The sequence below is a fragment of the Rattus norvegicus genome, chromosome 2 (genome assembly GCF_021556685.1).
Source record: "Rattus norvegicus strain SHRSP/BbbUtx chromosome 2, alternate assembly SHRSP_T2T, whole genome shotgun sequence".
Lineage (NCBI taxonomy): Eukaryota > Metazoa > Chordata > Mammalia > Rodentia > Muridae > Rattus > Rattus norvegicus.
In genome coordinates, this window is record NC_141535.1 from 103,681,155 (window position 1) to 103,703,808 (window position 22,654).

General features: G+C 39.7%; 2 protein-coding genes across 9 annotated transcripts in view; one reads left to right on the top strand and one right to left on the bottom strand.

Moving 5' to 3' along the window:
• The window catches only part of Cp (ceruloplasmin), a 58,476-nt gene extending 37,817 nt beyond the window's left edge, over positions 1 to 20,659 (top strand). Inside the window, 5 exon segments of one of the 3 annotated variants that reach the window (NM_001270961.1) lie at positions 966 to 1,182; positions 1,540 to 1,679; positions 2,689 to 2,851; positions 17,497 to 17,601; positions 20,354 to 20,659. In NM_001270961.1, the coding sequence (NP_001257890.1) occupies positions 966 to 1,182; positions 1,540 to 1,679; positions 2,689 to 2,851; positions 17,497 to 17,588 (612 nt within the window). In that variant the 3' untranslated portion in view covers positions 17,589 to 17,601; positions 20,354 to 20,659. 3 annotated transcript variants of the gene reach the window in all.
• Hps3 (HPS3, biogenesis of lysosomal organelles complex 2 subunit 1) overlaps positions 7,083 to 22,654 on the bottom strand; it is a 41,602-nt gene continuing 26,030 nt past the window's right edge. For 2 of the 6 annotated variants that reach the window (XM_087622011.1, XM_087622024.1), the window contains 6 exons: positions 22,251 to 22,439; positions 20,624 to 20,731; positions 13,316 to 13,522; positions 12,598 to 12,688; positions 11,565 to 11,628; positions 7,148 to 8,042 (listed from right to left, as the gene is read on the bottom strand). In XM_087622011.1, coding sequence (XP_087478137.1) covers positions 7,883 to 8,042; positions 11,565 to 11,628; positions 12,598 to 12,688; positions 13,316 to 13,522; positions 20,624 to 20,731; positions 22,251 to 22,439 — 819 coding nt within the window. In that variant the 3' untranslated portion in view covers positions 7,148 to 7,882. 6 annotated transcript variants of the gene reach the window in all.

The window sequence follows — 22,654 nt, forward strand, 5'->3', positions numbered from 1 at the left end:
CCTAGACCTGCAGTGACTTCAAGTTCTAGGACAGGGTGATTCCAAAGTGGTCTTCCTTCTCCGAGGAGGAGAGGAGGAGGGGAAGAGGTTGAATGAGGGAAGAATGGGGGTGGGGGAGCTGTGATTGGGATATAAAGCAAATAAATAAATTAAACAAACGAACAAACAGCAGCACAAGTAGCAGTCCTACCAGTTAGTTCACTCAAGCAGGTACTTGGAGCCGCTCTTCTTACCCAGACAATTTGACCCTACAATTAATTGCTCAGTCCACTCCACTCCTGTCACATGTCAATTCCCAGGCTACAGACCTTCCCCCCAAGTCTTCCTTCACTTGACCAATATGACTGGACTAAAATGTGGTTTTGCTGTGATCATGTCTCAGAAACTACTTATGGCTCAACTTGAATTTCATTAGTAGCATATAGCCCAAGGACAGTCCAAGACACAATCTGCCATCACTGACACCTGGCCACAGCAAACTCCTCAGAGGTTTAAGACATCACTGTGGTCTTTCACATGGGTATTCATCAGCACTGCTTCTCCATGACAATGGGCAATTTCCTTGGCTTCTACACATTTCTTCTATTCCTCTATGAGCTCCTAAGTGAAGGGCTTTGTTTCATTCAGCCATGGCTATACAATACCCGGCACAATACTTGGCTCATTGTGATGAGTTCATGAGTTTATAAAATGAACAACCAACACTGCTCACTTAGGTAGCTCATTAGTTAGGCCAAGTTTTGGCCTCTGCACGTATGTAAGTTCCATATCACCCACATAATCTACCCACCTATTCAGCATTGTTTCAGCTTAACCGCATTAAGTATGAAGACACTTTACCTTGGGCTAGGTGTCCCACTAAAATTAGTCCCCCCCAAAAGTGGCTGGGATTATAGATAAGGTCCCAGCTCTCTGAAATCCTGACCAGCACTTCCAGGATAACTGTAGTTTCTGCTTGTTTTCAGGATCTCTATAGTGGGCTAATAGGCCCATTGATTGTTTGTCGGAAATCTTATGTGAAAGTATTCAATCCTAAAAAGAAAATGGAGTTTTCCCTTTTGTTTCTAGTATTTGATGAGAATGAATCTTGGTACTTAGATGATAACATCAATACATACTCTGATCACCCTGAGAAAGTAAACAAAGACAACGAGGAATTCATAGAAAGCAATAAAATGCATGGTATGAGACACTATTCTAAGCCACTTTCCTGTTTTACCCTTTTCTTCTTTCAAAGAAAATCATGTTGTAAGGTTGTTTTATTTTATTATGATGTAAAATTCTGTTCAAAACCAAAATGTTTAAAATCTTTACTCATTTTTCTCTCTAGCCCAAACCCTCATTCCCTTTTTAAAAAATCCACAATTAGGATTAAGGCTCCTCCTGTAAAGTAACTTGAAAAGTATCAATGATACCATTGAACTTGAAGCGCTGTTCTCCCCATCTATAGTGAAGTACGCTCTGTCATGCTAACCTAGTACTATTTCCTATTACTGTTGTGGGTTAAAATCATTCTGAAAATGTTCACATTTCCCTCAGCTATCAATGGGAAAATGTTCGGAAACCTACAAGGTCTCACGATGCACGTGGGAGACGAGGTCAACTGGTATGTGATGGCTATGGGCAATGAAATAGACCTGCACACTGTACACTTCCACGGCCACAGCTTCCAATACAAGGTAAGAGTCACCTGCAGCACTCATTCCTGTTCAGCTTCATATGTTCCGGTTCAAGCCAAGAATACCTTTCCTTAGAGATACCTGTGAAAAAGAGAAACTGGCCCAGCCTGCAGAGCACTGCAGTCTCCACTGCCACACCGGCCTCCTCACAACTTGGGCTTGTCCTTACACTTTTTCTGTCTTTTGTAGTTCTGCTCACACATTCTGAATGGAATGGCTGACAGAGAAGGCAGAAGTGTTCAATTCACATAAGGGTGAGGCAGGAGAGACGAGAACAGGACTTCACTATAGCTCTGTCCATTCTAAGTTCTCTCTTAAATTGTGAGGGGTGAATTATCATTTGGGTGTCAAACAACTGACATCCCAAGAACACAATTCTACTACCCTTTACCTTAAGAAACCAACTGTCCTCCTGAAAATGCATTTTTCTGTTTTTAAACTGATGTAGAAAATGTACAAGCTACCAACCCCCACACCCTCCCCTCCAAAAAAGAAAAAAGACATATTGAAGAATGAGGTCCATTTTATAATCTGTACTGTTTTCTATACATATATCATTAATGGGCTCTCGATATTCTTTCCACAGAAACATGCCAGCAACATATTCTCAAATATGTCAGTATCACTTAAATTGTCTATCTTCTTCTGTTTCCTTTACACTTTCTTTGCCTTACAGTTTCACAAAGAAGGTAAGTCTATAAATCCAAGCACAAGTGAAGGTTTGATGTGGGACAACAGTTTGCTTGCTCTGTGTAGATCAAGTCTTTGACAAAAAGGCAAGCCCAAACTGTGGCATTCACTGGGCATAGTCCTGACTAAGAAAAGCCTTCCTTCACATTTCCTTTGATGCCTCAGAGTTCTGAGGCTTTAGGTGAGGACCTCCAATTTCAGAACATAAAATATAGAGGGATTCATTTTTTTTAAAAAAAAATCTGTTTTTCTAATATTTTGACCTAGCTAATTAAAGGCTATTAAATAAACTCTCATATTTGTCATTTTTCTAATAAAGCACAGGGGAATTCATAGTTCTGATGTCTTTGACCTTTTTCCTGGAACATACCAAACCCTAGAGATGTTTCCCCAAACGCCTGGAACCTGGTTACTCCACTGCCATGTGACTGACCATATTCATGCGGGGATGGTAACTACCTACACTGTTTTACCAAATCAAGGTAAATACCCAGGCAGTATCTCTAGATATATATTATGAATGCTTGGCCTAAATTCATCTCCCAGTATAAGGCACTTGTGAACTGGCTGTCCTGGTACCTTCCTTTTCTTCCCCTAAATAGGAATGTTTTACTGCTAGGCCAGTGGAATTACTGAGTCTAAGTGTACAAATGGATACAAACTTAACAGTGTGTTCACATGAAAAGCTGGTGTAAGAAAACAATCACATTAGTTTTTTTTTTTTAACAACAAGCAACTATGACTTACAAATGACCATTTAGAACTTCTTTCTCAAGAGGAAACATTAACATGTTTCCCTGCAGCAGCTCCCACCTAAGAGAAGCATCAATCAACCCAGTATAATTTCAGTTACCACCTAGAGTAGTTCTGTTTGGGATGGCAAAGAAGAGGTGTTCATAAAGGAACTGAAAAAAACTAAAATTAAAAATATTTATTCTTCAGCTCTTACATGTATAAGTACACACAGACACATAGATGCTCACCCATGTGCCTATACACAGAGCACAGGAAAATTCATCTTTTTTTGCGGATACAAACCAACAACAAAATGTACAAAGAGGGAAATTCCAGCACTGTACTTTACAGGCTTTAATGGGTCTTTAGAGTTGAGAATTATTTTAGAACTAGAAATGGAAAATCTAACTGGAGGAAGTTACATATAGACTATGCTTCTTCCTTAAAAATAAAAGGAATAGACATATGTGTGTGTATTTATGTGGGTATGTGGGTATGTGCATGTGTATGCATGTATGCATTTGTATATGTGTCCATGCACATGTGTGCATGTGTTGTATAATGTGAGTGTGCATGTGTGTGCCTGTTTGCGCATGTGCATGAACATGTGACTTGTGCACATGTTTGTATAACTGTGTGTGTATGTGTAAGTATGCTGTGGTCCTAGGAACAGAGTCCATGTTTTGTCAATATTAGGTAAGACTATTACTAGTGATCTGTGTTCTCAGTCCAAGTATTACATATCTAAAAGTCACTCAAGATTGCACCTTATCATAAACAAACTTTTCATCTTTGCTCTTAAACCATCTTTTTTAAAAAACAAAACAAAACAAAACTACTTTCACTAGAGCAGTCACTGGTAATATAAAACTACCTAAGACTCGAAAAAGCAAATAAACTGCTGGGTTTACCTACAATAACCTGATCACAGGGGTTGCCTAAGAGCATGTAAAAACACAGATATGTCCATTATGATTAATAATAGTACCAAAATTAAAGTTATAAAGTAACAAAAATAAATTTATGGTTGGAGGTCACAATAGGAGGAATTGTATTAATGGCTTGCAGCATTACAAGGTTGAGAACTTGGTTCTAAATAAACAAGCTGGCAGCGTTAGTGAGATGGCTCAGCATTTAAGAGCACTGGCTGCTTTTCCAGAAGATCAAGGTTCCAGCACCTAAATGCTCACCACCTTCTATGACTCCAGTTGTGTACTGTAACTCCAATTCTAGGGAATCTAATGCCTTCTTCTGGTCTCTGTGGATACAAGGCACACAAGTGTACACAGGTACACATACAGGCAATACACCCATACCAAAGGAAGAAAGATTAGGAGGGATAGAAAGGGAGGAAAAGGGAGGAAGGAGAGGAAGAGGAGGAAGAGGAGAGGAGGGAGAATGAGAGAAGGAGCTTGCTTGTATATAAACCATGCAGAAAGTAATGGAGAGGAAGGAACACTTGAGAAATCTATGTATGTAAATGTTTAGCACCCAGGAGATACTGCCACAGGGTGGTTATGCACAAAGAAACACCGGAAACAAAGAAACAAACCTGGGGGAAAGGGAGAGGTCATGCTCTTTAAGAAAAGTGTGTTTAAAACAGAGGGAATTACAGAGCAAATAACCAATGTGAAAAAAGAACATGGAAAATATTCAAAAGAAATTTGACTTTGATAAGAAAAGATATTATATATGACTGAAAGAGTAGCAGAAAAAAGTCTGAGCTACACATAAAAAACTAGAGAGCCATGCTTTTAAGTCTAAATCCTTAAATATGTTAGATAAAGCTGTGGAGAAATCTACATCAATTCAACATCTCAAAAAATTGCTGTCTTTCATTACACAGACAAAAGTATACAGAAATAAAACAAAACTTTTTGACATATGCACCAGGTGACAACTGTCTCTTCAACAACAACAACAAAAAATAATTAAAAATACTGGCTAAACTACCATTGTCAATTTGATGTTTGCTTTTGCCTATCAGAAGAAACACATATAGACCTCCTTTGAGTATAAAGTGTAAAAAGCACTTTTCACTGAACTTTAAGGTTTGTCAGATAATCTAGGATACAAACTGTAGTGGGAAGGCTGGCTTCATTGTAAATTCCTCAAAATTAGACTATACATACCTGCAATTCTAACTAAATAGTCAAATCTATTACAATACTCTGGTGAGTATCTAAAACCATTCATTTAACAAGGTAAAATTTTTTAAACATAAAATTTTTGGACATAATTTAAGACTCATAAAAAAGAGTATAGAAGGAGAACAAAGAATTCCCACAAACCTTCCTTCCATACTTATAAAGTTACCTTTGCCTTCTTGTTCTCTGTCTCCCCTCCTGCTCTTCTTGTATTGCACTTGAACATGTCTGTGTGCAAATATGTATTTCATAAATATCCTCTGATGTGCAAACATCATCATTGCCAAGAATTTCTTTTAAAATGATTAGAAGCTATAGCTCTTTTTCAGATCTGAACAACCATCCCATCATATTCTACTCTATACACAAAACGAAAAATCCCAGTTCATACAAAGATCCTGAGAGATGGCTTCTCACTTTTCTTTTAATTTTATGCACATAGTTCTTTTGCCTGCAAGCATACATGTGCACCAAGTATGTACCTGGTACCCATATAGTCCTAAAATGGCACCAAATCCCCTGCAACTGGAGCTACAGATGGTTATGAGCCAGCACGTGGGTGCTGGGAACCAAACCCAGGTCCAATCCCCTCAGTGATATTTTGTAAAACAGAACAATTGTCACCTTATAGACTCTTCCCTGTGAGGTCCCTCAGTGTCTCCTCATCAGGCGCAGGCTACATCCTGAGTCCCTGGATGTGCTCATCCCTTTTGCTAGGAAGCTCTACATCCTACTGTGCCTGTCATTGCTGAACTCTGAGCTTTGGGGAATGTGGTATCTGCCAAGATCTTCCACAGTACATTTATTATTTTTCTCCTTTATAATTGGGATCTTTTGCAAAGAAGAGAATACATTTTCCTTAATTAAAGCAGTAATAAAAATGGAAGATTTTGAAACATGAAAGATAAATGAATTAATCAAAATAACTAGTATATTAAAAGACAGAATACATGTAAAGCACCCATGTACAGACTTTTTAACCATATAAAATATACTATTTTAAGTAATAATCTTACAATTTCTTTTTCTATAGAGACTAAGTCTGGCTGAAAGAAATAAATTGGTGATAAGTGGAATACGAGAACAATGAGTTGTTTTAAACATTTAAAAAAAATCAAAGCCACACAACTGTTCATTTGTGAGGGAATTGGTAATGCCGATGGACAGATCAACAGACTGTATCATGACATGTATTTGTTTGCTGGGTAACAGAATCGCTTTACATAGTCCACTTACACCTGCACTGAAAGGACTCTGCAAAGTGGCAACAAATAAGCAAAACCGTATGATCAGATGCTGTCCTTGACTGTCCTCACAGGATCACTATAAAGTCCACTAAACTGTCTCCAACTCTTCTCATCAAGTCCTCTAACAAACCATGGGGTAAGAGGGTATAGAAAAGAAGGAAAGATGAAGATACCAAGATGCACTTTGTAAAAATCTGAAAAACAGTTGAAGGATGCTCTCGGAAAATAGAGAAAGTCAGGATCCAATTATGTTACATTTTGAAAAAATGAAATGGAGATAATAAAGTAATAAATTTTAAAATGCCAATAAGAAAACTTCAAATGGACATTTTGTAGAGCTTTACTGGATTCGTGGGCTCTGGCAATGAGCTGGATTGGACACCAGAGTCTGCAACAATAAGTTACTAAAAGGGCTGAGAACTGGGTCAGCAGCTAAGAGTACTGGCTGCTCCTGTGGCAGACCTAGGTTCGGGTAACCTCATCAGGAAGCTCCAGTTCTAGAGACCCCAATGACCTTTTCTGGCCCCCTTGGGTACCTGCATACACATGACTCACATACGTTCACTCAGGACTATAGACATATGCCTTTAAAATAAAACAAATTAACCAAACAAATAAGCAAGGAAGTTAGTTACTAAAAAGACAGATATGAACATCATGATAATTTTTTATTTTTTTGTATATTGTGGGTTGAAATAATAGGAGTATATACACATAAAAAATAGAAATAAGACTCTGGCTGAAAATATGTAACCTAAACAAGTGTTAACAGCCAGACAACAGTCCATTTATCTGATTCTGAGAGAAGGACACTATGAGTTTCAAAAGTAGCTCACACGCCAAGTATTCACTGGAGTAAAACATTACATCTTTCTCATACTTACATAAAAATACAAAATAGTAACCCAGAAGAAAAATCTGTAAGAATCGAGATATTGTTTGTCGAGTAAGGGGGCATTTGAGGATACTTGCAATGCATTTCCTTCCAGTGGCTTGGGTGGACATGATTGTTATGCCTTCAGCACCGAGTCCATGCTATGTCTCACAACAGAAGCCTGTGCCTGGTTTTGAAAATACATTCATGGCTCTTCACACCTATAATGCTTGGGAGGTTTGCATAGATTGAGGTCAGCACAAGGTTCATAGTTCTAGGCTCACACAGAATACAGCGTAAAAAAATAAAAACCAAAGGAAATAAATACATGTGAAGAGATCTTACATTTTGAAGGTTTTTACATTCTAGACAAGTAAATCCATTCAGGTTATATATTAAGCCAAGGGCTACAATTACATGGTAAGGTAAGCACCCTTACAGCAGCTACAATACATGTAAACACAAACCCTTTGAGTTTACTGTATCTGAGACCAAGCATTTAACGCGCAGTCACTTATGCCACTGTGCTGCAAAGGATACCATCAAGTTAGTGATTTCTTCCGGCTGCAGAAAAGGAGGTAGGGCAGAAAAAATGCTGCCACCCCATCTTCTGGGAGAACATTCAAGAAATCCCTCAGGTCCAGTCCCACAGCAACAACCGACAAGGTTTCTGTTTGTGGAAAAGAAGAACACATGAGATACAACTAAAAGTCCAATTTGGTTTTCCAATGTGTTCTCAGTGATTCCTTCAAATAACAAAATGAATTATAAAAGCAAGAAAATAGAATTAGCTCATACTTAATTTATCCCTTCTAAAGCCTGTCAACAATTATTTTATGTTTAGCCCCTGGAATTTGAGTTACTAATTCACTAGTAGATTGCTCCATTATCTTTTAGACCATTTACTAGTAAAACATACAATCACATGGATACTGCCTTAACTTTAGAACTGCAGTTAGTGTATAAAAATTGTTTGCTAGGACAGGAATATCATTAATTACTAGAAAACATTTTCCTCTAGGTTCGTCTCAATAAGGACACTTTCATGTTATAAATAATCATAAATGTTCTGTGATAACCATACACCTTTTCTTCTACATAGTGAAGTGCTCTGAAAGCCATTTTCAATATTAAGGAATTTAATGGGGTTAGGGATTCACTCAGCAAGAGAACCAACCCTTACCTAGCGTGTACAATTTCCTGGATTCAATCCTCAGCACCAATAAAAGAGCGCAAGGCAGTGGCAGGGTGGTGGTGGTGGGGGGTGTTGCCGGACATTTTAAAGAAGATAATTATATAATTTTGTTCCTGTTATTTCTTAGTTAGTGTTGCCCTACCCTACTGACAATGCCCTCAGAGAGTTGGGTAGATAGCTTGATTCATGTAGTGCTTCCTGCAAAAGCTTGAAGACTTGCACTCAATCCCTGGTAGCCATGTAAAGAAAAGCCAGGCACTGTAGGATGCCTTAATACAAGATCTGGGAAGGCAAAGATAGGTAGATTCCTGCAGCTCCCTGTCCAGCCAGCTCAGCCTGGTTGGTTAGCCACAGGTCTCAAAAAAATAAAAAAATGAATGAATGAATAAATAAATAAATAAATGCAAACTAATGATGCTTGAGGAATGATGACCAAAATTGACCTTTGTCCTGTACACATGGATGCACAACATGCCCTCATTCACTCTACAGAAATAAATGAATAAATAATAAGAATGTCTTCAAGATCCTGTTGTCCTAAGAATAAACATTCTGTTCTTCCATGTCTACTCATACTTCATCATCCTCTCCTGTGTGATCCTTACCCATTTACAGGGCTATTGTAAACCCACTCAGTCATCTGTCAATCTAAATCACCCTTCACACCATGGGATAGCCTACCTCGTCACTAAGCAATGAAACAACTCCACAACAGGGACACGTAGGAAGGACTTTTAGCTTTGCAGTCAGAAATATCTGAGAAGAGATGGAAAATCTTCACCTGAAATAATGTGACTTTAAGAATGTTACTCAGAGGGCTGGAATGGATCAGTGGCTAAGAACACCTGCTGCTCTTCCAGAGGACCTTAGTTTCGTTGTGAGCACTCATGTCAGGTGGCTTATAACCTCCAGTAACTCCATTTTTAGATTGAAACCTTGGGTCTCTGAGGTTACCTACATGCATGCATACACACACACACACACACACACACACACTCCTACACATAATTTAAAATCCTGGTACCGTCTGCTAGCTTCCAGAGGTCCTGTGAGAATTACAACAGAATAATATCAGATGATCTTAATAAACAGTAGCCACCAACTAGTTGAAACCCTCATATGAAAAACACAAATTATTAATATTTTCCTACCAAACATGTGACTTGCCTAAATGTGGAGCCTGTAAGTAGTAGCCTGGATACAATAACTTACACTTAGGATAAGTTTGAAGCAGTTACAAAGCCAACAAATATGGCCACTGTTCAATTCTCTTCCCCTACTGGTGAGGCCCTAATATAAATTATAACTATCTGAATAGGTCAGACCTTAAGTGTGTACAGTATTTTGAAATCTCCTCCTCACTTCTCATTTGATTCTTCCTGAATCCCTTAATGTTTTTATTTATTTAAGCCAGGGCTCATAGCAAAGAGGATATCATACTGACAAGTATGATAGGTTCAGTTGGGGAAACTGAAGTAAGAAAAGATTAAAATAGAGGTCAGAGAGTGCAATTATCTGTCTCACCAGGTAAAGTGTGTGCCACACAAATGATCTGAATTCAATCCCTAGAACCGCCAACTCCAAGCTGCTTTCTGACCTCCACATGTGCATCACATGGCACATGCACACATATGTACACACACAATGAAGAGGCAACCAACCAACCAACCAAATACATAAGAGATAAAAGTGGGCTGGAGATGTGTTTCGGTGGGAAAAGAACTTGGCATGCAAGCATGATGCCTGAGGACCTCGGAGCCCACACAAACATCCAGGTGGGCTTGGCAGCCCTCCCGGAACCCCAGTGTCTGGGAAGCAGGAGACTGGTTTCCCAGAGCAAGTTAGCTTGCCAGCATTTTAGTCAAACCAGCAAGCACCAGATGGAGAGACTGCCTCAGTCTGTAAGGTGGAGAGTTATTAAGGAAGATAGTGATGTTAACATTGGAGCTCTGCAGATATCTACATATACATGCATGCCCAAACTCATGCATAAGTGTGCACACCACAGACATCCCTATCCACACACAAAGACTTAAATGATTTTCTTTATTCCACTCACCAGCTACTGAAATCTACGTATTATCTAAGAACAACATATATAGAAGTAAATCTGCATACTTAAAATTCCCCAGCATGTCTAAAATATATTCACTAAATGTTAGTTAATTCCGCTGTCAGGATTTTAAATAACCTATAAAACCTTATTTTTAAAATATGTTATAATATTACTAAATAAAGGTAGTAGGGGTTAAAAGTACTGGCTCATCTTGTAGAGGACCTGGGTTTGGATCACAACCGTCTGTAACTCTAGTTCCACAAAATGTAACACACTTTTTCTGGTATCTGAGGGCAGAACACTTGATACACATACAGAAATTCAGACAAAACACTCATACACCTAAAATAAGCAAATAAAAATAAATTAAAAAATAGGTCATTATTTCAAAGTTAGTAACAAATGTTTCCTTAAATGGGCCGCATATTCGCTCTCGTTTCAATAGCTCTGCATTAGTGCTCTGGTTCTCAGCTAGCATAATTCTGTCCTCAGGTGACAGCTGGCAACATCTGGAGGTATTTGTATTTGTTGTAAGTTGGGTGGTGAGGATACGGGTAGTAGCCAAAGATGCTGACTAATGCTCTTAATGAGATGGGGAGGAATCCTTCCCAACACACATAATTTTCCAAAGCAACGCAGTAAGTTCAAGTAATAACACCACAGTAGAAAAATAAGAGAGGATGAGGCTGGCTCGTGAGATGGCTCAGTGGATTAAGGCACCTATTGCCAAGTCTGCAGACCTGAGTTTGATCCCTAGGACCCAAAGGGTAGAAAGAGAAAATTAGCCCCAAAGGTTGTCCTCTGACCTCCACACTCACACTGTGATGACTCTTTACCGTTGCCAACTTGACTACATCTGGAAGTAACTAAAGCCCAAGCAGTAGTACACACCTGTGAAGGGTTTTTTTGTTAACTGGATCATTTGAGGTAGGAAGACCCACCTTAAATCCAGATTTCTTGAGGTCAAAAGACTGACCCTAAATTTGGGCCACACCTCCTGGCAACCTGTACAAAGGATGAAGAAGAAAGAAGCTTTTGCCTGCTTGCCCTGGTTCTTACTGGCAAGACCACCCCCTCACTGGTATTACAGTCTACCTATTTGGGATTTTGATGTTTATTAAAGAGCAGCCGAGACTGAACAACTAATGGATTCCTGGACTTTCTGTCAGGAGACTGATATTGTTGGAATAGCCAAACCACAGCCTATAAACCATTCTAATAAATTTTATTTATAAATACACACACACACACACACACACACACACACACACACACACACACACACGCTCTATTAGTTTGCTCCTCTAGAGAACTCTAACCGATACACACATACAGCATGCATACTATAAAAGGAAGAACGAAGAGTCTCCTGATTAGGTAATGACATTGCTTATATGTGAAGATGGAGGATAGCTGTAAGGGCAAGTCACTGACCCCCAAAATAACCCTATCTTTTGCCACAACCCCATGTGTTAACGATTAACACATGATAGGTCAGAAAAAAGATAAACGTACATCAAGATTAGTAAGTGATAGTCTATGGATTATAAAAACTGAAATATTTACTAAACTGCAGAAAACTGTAACTTACAGATTCAAGATTTAAATCCTTAAAGAACACATTGTTCTTCAATACTTCAAATTATTTTTACTAACCTTAATTTCCACATGAGTGGAAAATTTAGAGTAGTCTAAACTTCCATACTTTTTTAAATACTGGAATTGTTAGTTTCTATTACAATAATCTGTTAAGAGTCTGGAAATGTTAACTTCTAAGGCTATCAGCGCTGTGAGAGGAGATGCTGAATGAGAATCAAGAGTGAGGGTAACACTCCAGATGACTCCAGCACCCTGGACATCATGTTATCTGGCATCATGATGGCAGACAAATAACACTAGAGAAATTAAGAACTTGTCCAATTTAAAATTGCAAGTAAAGTTCACAGTCATCCAAAAAAGAGAAAATTATTTTACCTTTTAGCAATGACAGGTGAAGGTGGTATCTGTCTCCGCCACACTTGACTCTGTGACAGAGTTCAGGCAGTAGCTTTTTCCACCACAGAATCTATCTTATGAAAAAATAAATGCGTCTTAGTTTGGTGCATCTTATCCTCAGACTTCTAATGAGAGTGAGAAGGTGAGAGTAAGAAGGCTATGCAGGAGAGAGCACACAGAAAAACTATATCCTTTGGGTAAGGAATCACCTCTATTATAACCAGGGTTTTATCAGCAGCTAGGCTTATGATGAAACTTAAAAGGCAGGCATGTAACTTGAGGTACACATGTACACATTTATTTTCAAGGAAAAATGTATATATGTCATCCTTTTATCTTGGTTGGCAAGAAGGGGGTAAAAAAAAGAAAAATGCTAAAGCTGAAACTTGGCTAACTTCAAGATTAAAGACCAAATATAGAGAAGGAATTTCCCCACCACGCGTTATGACTCCCAAACCTTCAAGTAATCAATGATCTTATCTGAAAAGAAGAGCTCTTTAGAGATGAGCTATATTATCCCCATGCATTTTAATACCATCTACAAGTATGCAAAATGTCTACCATTAAATATACACTTCTTTCACCACGGCCCTGTAAAGCTAGACTAACAGCAACAGTCCTCATTCTGCAGATAAGCCAACAAAAGCACCAAATCTTACGCACTGATCGAGACTAGAAGCACAGTCTGATAACATACCCAGTGCTCTTCCTTCAGTTCCCGGTTAGCATATGCAATGACCGCCTCTGGGCATCTCTCTAGCAATGTGTCTATGCACTTTTCATACTCTTGTAAGCGTGTATGACATAGAACTTGAGCGCTGAGGCCAGCAACAGTGTCTTCTGAGAGTGGCTCCAGATATGGAATAACGGAAACTATGTCCAATGAAGGGCTACATATGAGAGACTATGAAGAGAAAAGTGAAATATTATGGAATAAAGCATCCCAAATAAAAAAAAATACAGCAATTTTTTTCAAAATAATAAAATCTCACTTTGCCAAAAAAAAAGGAAAGAGAATGCAATTTTAGAAAACATGAATATGGCCCTGGAATAGTTAGACTGAAGTACTAAATAACCTTAAATTCAATTCTACTTTTTAAAAAGCTGTTTAAGACAAAGCAAGCATCTTTTTTAATTATACTTTTTTTTTTTTATTAACTTGAGTATTTCTTATATACATTTCAAGTGTTATTCCCTTTCCCGGTTTCCGGGCAAACATTCCCCTCCCCCCTCCCCTTCCTTATGGGTGTTCCCCTCCCAACCCTCCCGCCATTGCCGCCCTCCCCCCATAGTCTAGTTCACTGGGGGTTCAGTCTTAGCAGGACCCAGGGCTTCCCCTTCCACTGGTGCTCTTACTAGGATATTCATTGCTACCTATGGGGTCAGAGTCCAGGGTCAGTCCATGTATAGTCTTTAGGTAGTGGCTTAGTCCCTGGAAGCTCTGGTTGCTTGACATTGTTGTACTTTTGGGGTCTCGAGCCCCTTCAAGCTCTTCCAGTTCTTTCTCTGATTCCTTCAACGGGGGACCTATTCTCAGTTCAGTGGTTTGCTGCTGGCATTCGCCTCTGCATTTGCTGTATTCTGGCTGTGTCTCTCAGGAGCGATCTACATCCGGCTCCTGTCGGGTCTGCACTTCTTTGCTTCATCCATCTTGTCTAATTGGGTGGCTGTATATGTATGGGCCACATGTGGGGCAGGCTCTGAATGGGTGTTCCTTCAGTCTCTGTTTTAATCTTTGCCTCTCCCTTCCCTGCCAAGGGTATTCTTTTTCCTCATTTAAAGAAGGAGTGAAGCATTCACATTTTGATCATCCGTCTTGAGTTTCGTTTGTTCTAGGGATCTAGGGTAATTCAAGCATTTGGGCTAATAGCCACTTATCAATGAGTGCATACCATGTATGTCTTTCTGTGAATGGGTTAGCTCACTCAGGATGATATTTTCCAGTTCCAACCATTTGCCTACGAATTTCATAAACTCGCTGTTTTTGATAGCTGAGTAATATTCCATTGTGTAGATGTACCACATTTTCTGTATCCATTCCTCTGTTGAAGGGCATCTGGGTTCTTTCCAGTTTCTGGCTATTATAAATAAGGCTGCGATGAACATAGTGGATGGAGCACGTGTCTCTTTTGTATGTTGAGGAATCTTTTGAGTATATGCCCAAGAGAGGTATAGCTGGATCCTCAGGCAGTTCAATGTCCAATTTTCTGAGGAACCTCCAGACTGATTTCCAGAATGGTTTTACCAGTCTGCAATCCCACCAACAATGGAGGAGTGTTCCTCTTTCTCCACATCCTCGCCAGCATCTGCTGTCACCTGAGTTTTTGATCTTAGCCATTCTCACTGGTGTGAGGTGAAATCTCAGGGTTGTTTTGATTTGCATTTCCCTTATGACTAAAGATGTTGAACATTTCTTTAGGTGTTTCTCAGCCATTCGGCATTCCTCAGCTGTGAATTCTTTGTTTAGCTCTGAACCCCATTTTTTAATAGGGTTATTTGTCTCCCTGTGGTCTAACTTCTTGAGTTCTTTGTATATTTTGGATATAAGGCCTCTATCTGTTGTAGGATTGGTAAAGATCTTTTCCCAATCTGTTGGTTGCCGTTTTGTCCTAACCACCGTGTCCTTTGCCTTACAGAAGCTTTGCAGTTTTATGAGATCCCATTTGTCGATTCTTGATCTTAGAGCATAAGCCATTGGTGTTTTGTTCAGGAAATTTTTTCCAGTGCCCATGTGTTCCAGATGCTTCCCTAGTTTTTCTTCTATTAGTTTGAGTGTGTCTGGTTTGATGTGGAGGTCCTTGATCCACTTGGACTTAAGCAAAGCAAGCATCTTTAACTGCAACTCTAACCTAAGATATGACCAACATATGGTCAGAGATTTATGCCCCATAATGTTTGACACAAGTATTTATAACACTGAAAGATCATGGGTGGTTGAATGTCCAACAAGAGGGAATGAAATAAGTAAACTATGGTTTATTTTATAAATTATATTTCCGAAGGTCATTTAAGGAAAAAATTATGGCAAAACTGAGCCAAAACATCTTGAGATAAAGTTATATGCAGAGTATGACCAATGTTGTAAAATCCACACAGTATATAAAATCTTTATAGTAAGATCTCTGAAGAATACTGTAGTTTGAAAAAGAGATTAACTCAGTGCCTGATGGGGTGGAACAAAGTCCTCTTTCCTTTGTTTTTTTTTTTTTTAAACACTTTTCTGTCTTTCCCAAAATTTAAATAGTGAACACATAAAGTGTATGTATGAGAGAGAGAGAGAGAGAGAGAGAGAGAGAGAGAGAGAGAGAGAGAGAGAGAGAGAATCCTCACTAGCATTAAAAACATGAGTCTCAGTGGATTGACTGCCCTTATTAGTTTAGTCTGTGGCATGTCTATGAGGTACTGTCTTGATTGTTAGGTGATGGAGAAGTCAGCAGCAGTTCCCTGGCAACGGGTCCTTGGCTGTATAAGGAAGCTGGCTGACCAACTCGGCTACCACCCAGGCCCAAATACAGGACTATAAGTTGGGTTACCTCAATATCTACCCCATCTATGAACTGCTAGAGCTGAAGGGACCAGCCCAGCAGAACCAAGGCAGCAAGATCTCCATGACATGGGGCAACAGCAGGGTGTCTGAGAGGAGTCCTGGTGTGGTTCTAGTATTGATGGTGTAGTAGAAGTTAGGGGCCTCAAACCAGACCAGTGACTCATTGCAATGAACATTCGCAAATAAAGATGCGTAGACAAAAGGGTATAGTGTGTGACACACTGTACACTACAGCTTCTGGGATGAGGTGTCCCCCACCTCCTTTTCCTGTTTGTTTCTCATTTTCTTTTGGGGAGAGGTTGCAAGGGCAGAGGGTAGATACAAAGGAACAGGGAGATGAGTAGGATTAGAGTGCACGATGTGAAATTCACAATGAATCAATAAAAAGTTAAAAATGAGAAAAGCAAACCAGGTAAGCATGGGCGTAGGGGAAAGTAGTGCGCAGCACAGTCATGTGTCTGCTGTGCTTCCGTGGCTGTGTGTGAGCCCCCCTACTGGAGGTAACGGAGCACAGTCATGTGTCTGCTGTGCTTCCGTGGCTGTGAGTGAGCCCCCTACTGGCGGTAACGCTGCACAGTCATGTGTCTGCTGTGCTTCCGTGGCTGTGAGTGAGCCCCCCTACTGGAGGTAACGGAGCACAGTCATGTGTCTGCTGTGCTTCCGTGGCTGTGAGTGAGCCCCCTACTGGAGGTAACGCTGCACAGTCATGTGTCTGCTGTGCTTCCGTGGCTGTGAGTGAGCCCCCTACTGGAGGTAACGCTGCACAGACCAGCAGACAGTCCTGTCTTCAGGCTCCTGCTTGAGCTCCTCCCTACGTCCCTAAACCATAGAATATGATCAGGAAGTTTGGGCCAAGTAAGTCCTTTCCTCTCCTAAGTTGCTATCTAGAACAATAACCACAAAGAAAATTTAATGTACTTTTGAGAAGTGCTGTGCGATAAGGAAATGGCTGCTGACATGAGTTCATTCCCTGAGACCAAGATGACAGAAGGAAAGGTGAGCTCCACGACATTTCCCTGTGTGACAAAGATGCTGTGCCATGCATCTCAATCTCACTGCTCCCCGTATCAAGAGCAGCGAAACATTTCCTTTAAATGTGACTGTTTAGAACCAGTCTTTGTATCAACACCACCTCCCATGGACTAATACAGGCGTTACTTCAATATGCATATGTTTACTAGTATTGTCCTTTTAAGCAACTTTACTAGTTTTTAACTTTCACATTCTATAGCACTTTATATTCTAATGTCAAAATAATCTCCAGTTCCCTTTTTTTTATAAGAGATACAATTATCGCTTAATTTCCTTTCCTTTATCTTCTTTTGCTACAGCATCGTCTCAGAGCTACAGGATGACCTGGAACATACTCTATACACTGTTAATCAGCATGACTACTTTATTCCAAATATCTACCAAGGAGTAGCCAGGAAAATAAGGTTAGTATATTTCCTTATCATCTGGATAAGGTCCTGGTAGTAACACAGCGAAGACGAAATAAAGTGAGACTCTCCTACTTATATGGAAGGAAGCACAGACCCCTGATTAAATGTGATAGTAGGGGAGGCAAAAGTATGGCTACCCAACCACAGCTGATATGAAACTAGTCCAAACAGCACAGAGTGGATTACCTGTAAAGTTTTACTAAGAATTTATAAACATCAGTATCATATTAAACAGCACTTAGACAGGGGTGGCGTCATACCCTGCAACTCAGCACTAACAAATGATCTGGTGGCAATGTGGGCCACACACTGAATTCCAGGTCAGCCTGGCTTCGGAAAAATCAACTGTCTCAAATAAATAAGTAAATTCCAACAAAAGTATCACTGGATTAAAAATGGACCAAATAATGTAAAATATTGTGAAGGTTGGGTTTTTTAGACATCTTCATTTTTTTTTCCAGTGAAAGAGATCTACTCTCTTCATAACATGTGCTATTTATTCCTTTTTACTACCAAGATCTCTCTGCCTCAGGTCTGATTCAGATTTCTCTGATTCTATTATAGGCAAGGATATGGGGAGGTGGGGTACAAGGGTTAGGTACTGGAACAATTTGGGAAAAGAGCAAATATTTGCTAGTCATGGTGTTCTCTCTAACTGATCAATAGTTGCTCTCTAACCTATCAATAACATAGGTTTTATATTTATTATTATACAAATATGCCTTTGTAGTAACTATAGAGAAACATATCAAACCACAGGGGTAGGGAGACAGTCACACTTTTGGAAAGTTTCTCAGGTAATTCTAAATCTCTGACACCTCTAAATAGGAGCCAAAAAGACCCTTTAGAGCTCCTAAATGACTGAGATGAAATGATCTATGGATAATCTTGAAAGAAGCATTAAAAAAACCCCAAAAAGGTGAGAGGAATCTGCAGAAACTGAGGTTATTATGAGAAGATTACAAAGCAGAGGCATGAATGAGAGAAGAGTCCCACGTTGATGGCATAGGACAGATTTTCAACATAATTATAGAAAACTCCCAGGCTAAGGAAAAACACAACCATACAACACACACAACACCAACTAGAACAAGAAAAGAAATTCCCCATGGAACATCAAGTCAAAACACTAAAGATACACAGCAAAGAGGCTAGTGGAAGCAGCAAGAGAAAAGGCACAAGTCACATACAAAGGCAAACACACCAGAGAAACTGCTGATGGAGGCTGAACACCAGAAGAGCCTGATGCAATGTACCTGGAAAGACCACAGATGCCAAACCAGACTACTTCACCCAACAAAGCAATCTACCATAGCTAAAGAAAGAAAAATATTCATGGTATAAACAGGTTAAAGGAATGTGTTCACAAAGCCAGCCCCACTGAGAATCTAGAACCAATACTTTAGACTGAAGTCATAGTAACAAGATCACTAAATAAGACAAAGAATACAGCAGAATTCCCCCACAAACACATACAACAAAATTACAGCAATCAACAAACCCTTTTCAATACTATCTTTATTGGTTTCAATTTCTCAATCAAAAGAAAAAGTTAATTGAAAGGATTAAGTAACAAAAATCCATCTATTGTTACCTACAGGGATTTTAAATTTAAATGATCACTGAATTATACCTTTTGACTGTGATTATAAATGTGCTTTGAAGTTATATCAGTAAAATTTTCATAGCATGTTACAATTACAACTTTAATCACATCACAGCTCTGTGTATTGGTAGGACAAGGCCTGACGCTGTCGCCCACATTTACTGTAATTCTCAGACAGTAGCTATCAAATGAACAAACAAGCAGCTAACACCTCAGGACGTTCAGTGTCTCTACATACTAGAGATGAGACAAGGAGAGAATCTTCTTTAGTGATACACTATTGTAGTTAACTAATAAATTACCGAGGCTGGACTTGAATTCATGATCTTTCTGTCTGAGCCTCTCACGTGCTACAATTGTAGGCATATATAATCATACCCAATTCTGGTGATTTCCATAAAAGAATATAGGCCACACAGTCTGGAGCCTGAGTCTAAGCAATCTAGTCTCCTGATTTTCCTTCCCCAACCCATTCCAACTCAACAGCTGTCTCTACAATCGATACTATCCGCATTTTGACCAATTCCAAAAGTTTAAACCAGGAATTACACACCCTAAACGTAAAAGGTTCGAGCAGAAGAAAATGCCTAAGGGCCCTTGGGTATAAGAAAAGATTCGAGAGCCTCAGCGTCTGGATGAGAAGCCATGGAGGTAAGAGTGGTGTGGACTGAGCATGCTGTGCACTGCTCAGACAGACGCATCAGCATCTGGAAGACTGGGCCTCAGGAACAGTGCAGGGCACAGGTGGACTTTTCAAGAGCATCATTTAACTCAGAATTCCTAATATGAAATATTAATTTCTATATATGGCTTGCTACAGTGAGTAAACAAAAAAGAGAGGCGAAAATTATATTCAGTCCTCAGGCCAGCAAATGATACTAAAAGATACATTTAGCCCAGCCTTTACCATGTCGCATGCAGAAACAGTTATAGTCAGAATTCCTATAACATAATTGTGTCCCACAATTCTTTTGAAAAATTCTCTTCTGGGGTTAAACTGACTACTTTGACATATTTTTCATAAGACAGATGATGCTATTGGTTGGGTAGGTATGAAGTCTAAATTGTGTTAAGCCACATTAAACAAAGCTCAAGCTTACAATAGATGCCTATATATATGGACACTTTTATTTCCCACAGGTGTTTTCAAGAACATTCTAAAAATGAAGATGGTTGTACAGCTCATTTCCCTGCAACAAGACCAGTCCCTCAGCTCAGGGGCTTCCTCCATCACCAGTTCCATCCAGGAGCCAGGATTCCAAAGCTCCTAAATGTGATCAACTATAGACTTTGCCCCTCAAAAGCTATATTCTAAATTAACAAGACATGTGCTATCACGCCATATTTAAATTGTATACGATATCGAAATATATTGCATACTTTAAAAGTAAAAGAGGCATTTTTATTTACCTGTAGTTTCAAAAGGTCTTCTGTGTAATTTTTATCAGCTAAGGAATCAGACGTCATTAAGACATGAACCCACGGATATACTAGGCCATAATGACTGCAGGCGTTTATCTGAAACATTACAGAAATGTGTCACGAGTCAAATATAACAATAGCAAAACAATTTCTTCATCTATTCATTAATCCTCTGCCACATCTTAGACTCAGCTACATACTCTCCTAAGAAAAGGAAGCTATGCAGAAAGTATTTCCCTGGAAAAGGTTGCAGTCTCGTTGGTTCCACATCAAATAGTCTGCAATAAATATTTCCTAATATTTTGAAATTTAAAAAATTCTACAGAAGTGCTTTCTAGAAAAAAAAAGAATAGCACTGCTCCTAGGATAATTACACTCAAAAAGAGTAAAAGAAAATAGTGGAAGTAATTTTTATTTATAGCATTTTGGGGGTGACAAAATATCCTTTTAAGTTCTCATGATGATTGCCAGGATGTATCCTTTATCCAAGAAATTACACTGCTGACCTTTCCAGGCACTGGATAGTACCCTCAGTAGTCATAGCAACAGGATTCAAAGGAAAACAGAGCAGGATGGGTGTCAAAGGCTGTCCTCGCTGCCTACAACACATCTGAAGCCCAAGTGTGCCCTGACAGGGAACGGGACAGTGCAGTAGCCCCTTGCCCCAGCCCTTTCAAACCTACTCGGAGGCAACCCTTCTAGGTAAAGCCCCTCATACACCACAGCACTGTAGGGTGGTAATAAAGGAGCATTAATAACTAAAGGCTGCATTCTTTATTTCGAGGGTGTGGAAATTGAGATAGGTGGGGTCTCATGTGTAGCCCTGGCTGGCCTGAAAAATCCCCTTTTAGACCAGGCTGGCCTGGAAATCACAGAGATCCACCAGCCCCTGCCTTCTGAGTGGTAAGATTAAAGGCATTTACTATGACACCTGACTTCCCAGTGGTAGTCTTACCATTTTATTTATTTATTTATGTGTGTGTGTGTGTGTGTGTGTGTGTGTGTGTGTGTGTGTGTGTGTGTGTACGCACATGCAGAGGTTAGATAACAATTTCAGGAGTCAGTTTTCTCCTTCTACTGTGGGTCCCAGGGATGAAACTTGGGTCATCGGACTTGGCAGCGAGGGCCTTTACCAGATAAGCAATCTCAGCAGCCCCAGTTGGTATTCTTTAGATCGGGAAAGTATGCAAGATGTAGTTAACTTCAGTCATAGGTATGTCCTAAGCATTAAAAATAAGGTAGGGGCTAGGAAGATAGCCTCAGTGGGTTTTTACCTCACAAGAATGAAAGCCTGTCTTTGAGTTCTAGAACCTGGAAAATGTCAGGTGCTGTGGTACAAGTTTGCAATCTCAATGTTGAGGAGGCAGAACTAGGCCTCTGGCCAGCCAGTATCCTACATGCCAAGGACAGACCCTGTTTCACAATAAATGGACAGAGTCCCTAAGAGTGACACCTGAGAGTGACCTTTACTCTGTACATAGGGCATCTGCATCTGTGCATCTGCACTGCACTAGCTCCCTCTCTCAAAAAAAAAACAAAACAAAACAAAAAAAAAAAACAAAAACAGATTATTATAGCACACAATGTATACATTTAACGTATTTTACTGTCTTACCAAATCCTCTGCTGTTCTCAATGGTAAGGTATCAGGACAATGCCTCTTAGATAACCTCCAGACGTACTGAGATATGAGCTTGAAAAAGAGTTCCTCAAGAACCACATCTGGGAGACAAGCTACGAGCTGAGCTTCCCAGAAGTCTACCAAAAGCTGCGGAACCATGTCTTCATCCTTTCCACACAGCACCTAGAAAGGAGTGCATCCCGCATAAATGCAGAGCAAGTGACAGAGAGCAGAGCCACTGCTCCACCATGTGGTCAGAGAGCAGAGCCACTGCTCCACCATGTGGTCAGGGAGCAGAGTATCGCCATGTGGTCATGCAGTTCATAGTTTTGGCTTGACTGCCACGGCAAGAGCAAAGTTACACATTTTCTGTTAATAAGAAACAGTCTCTAGGTGGC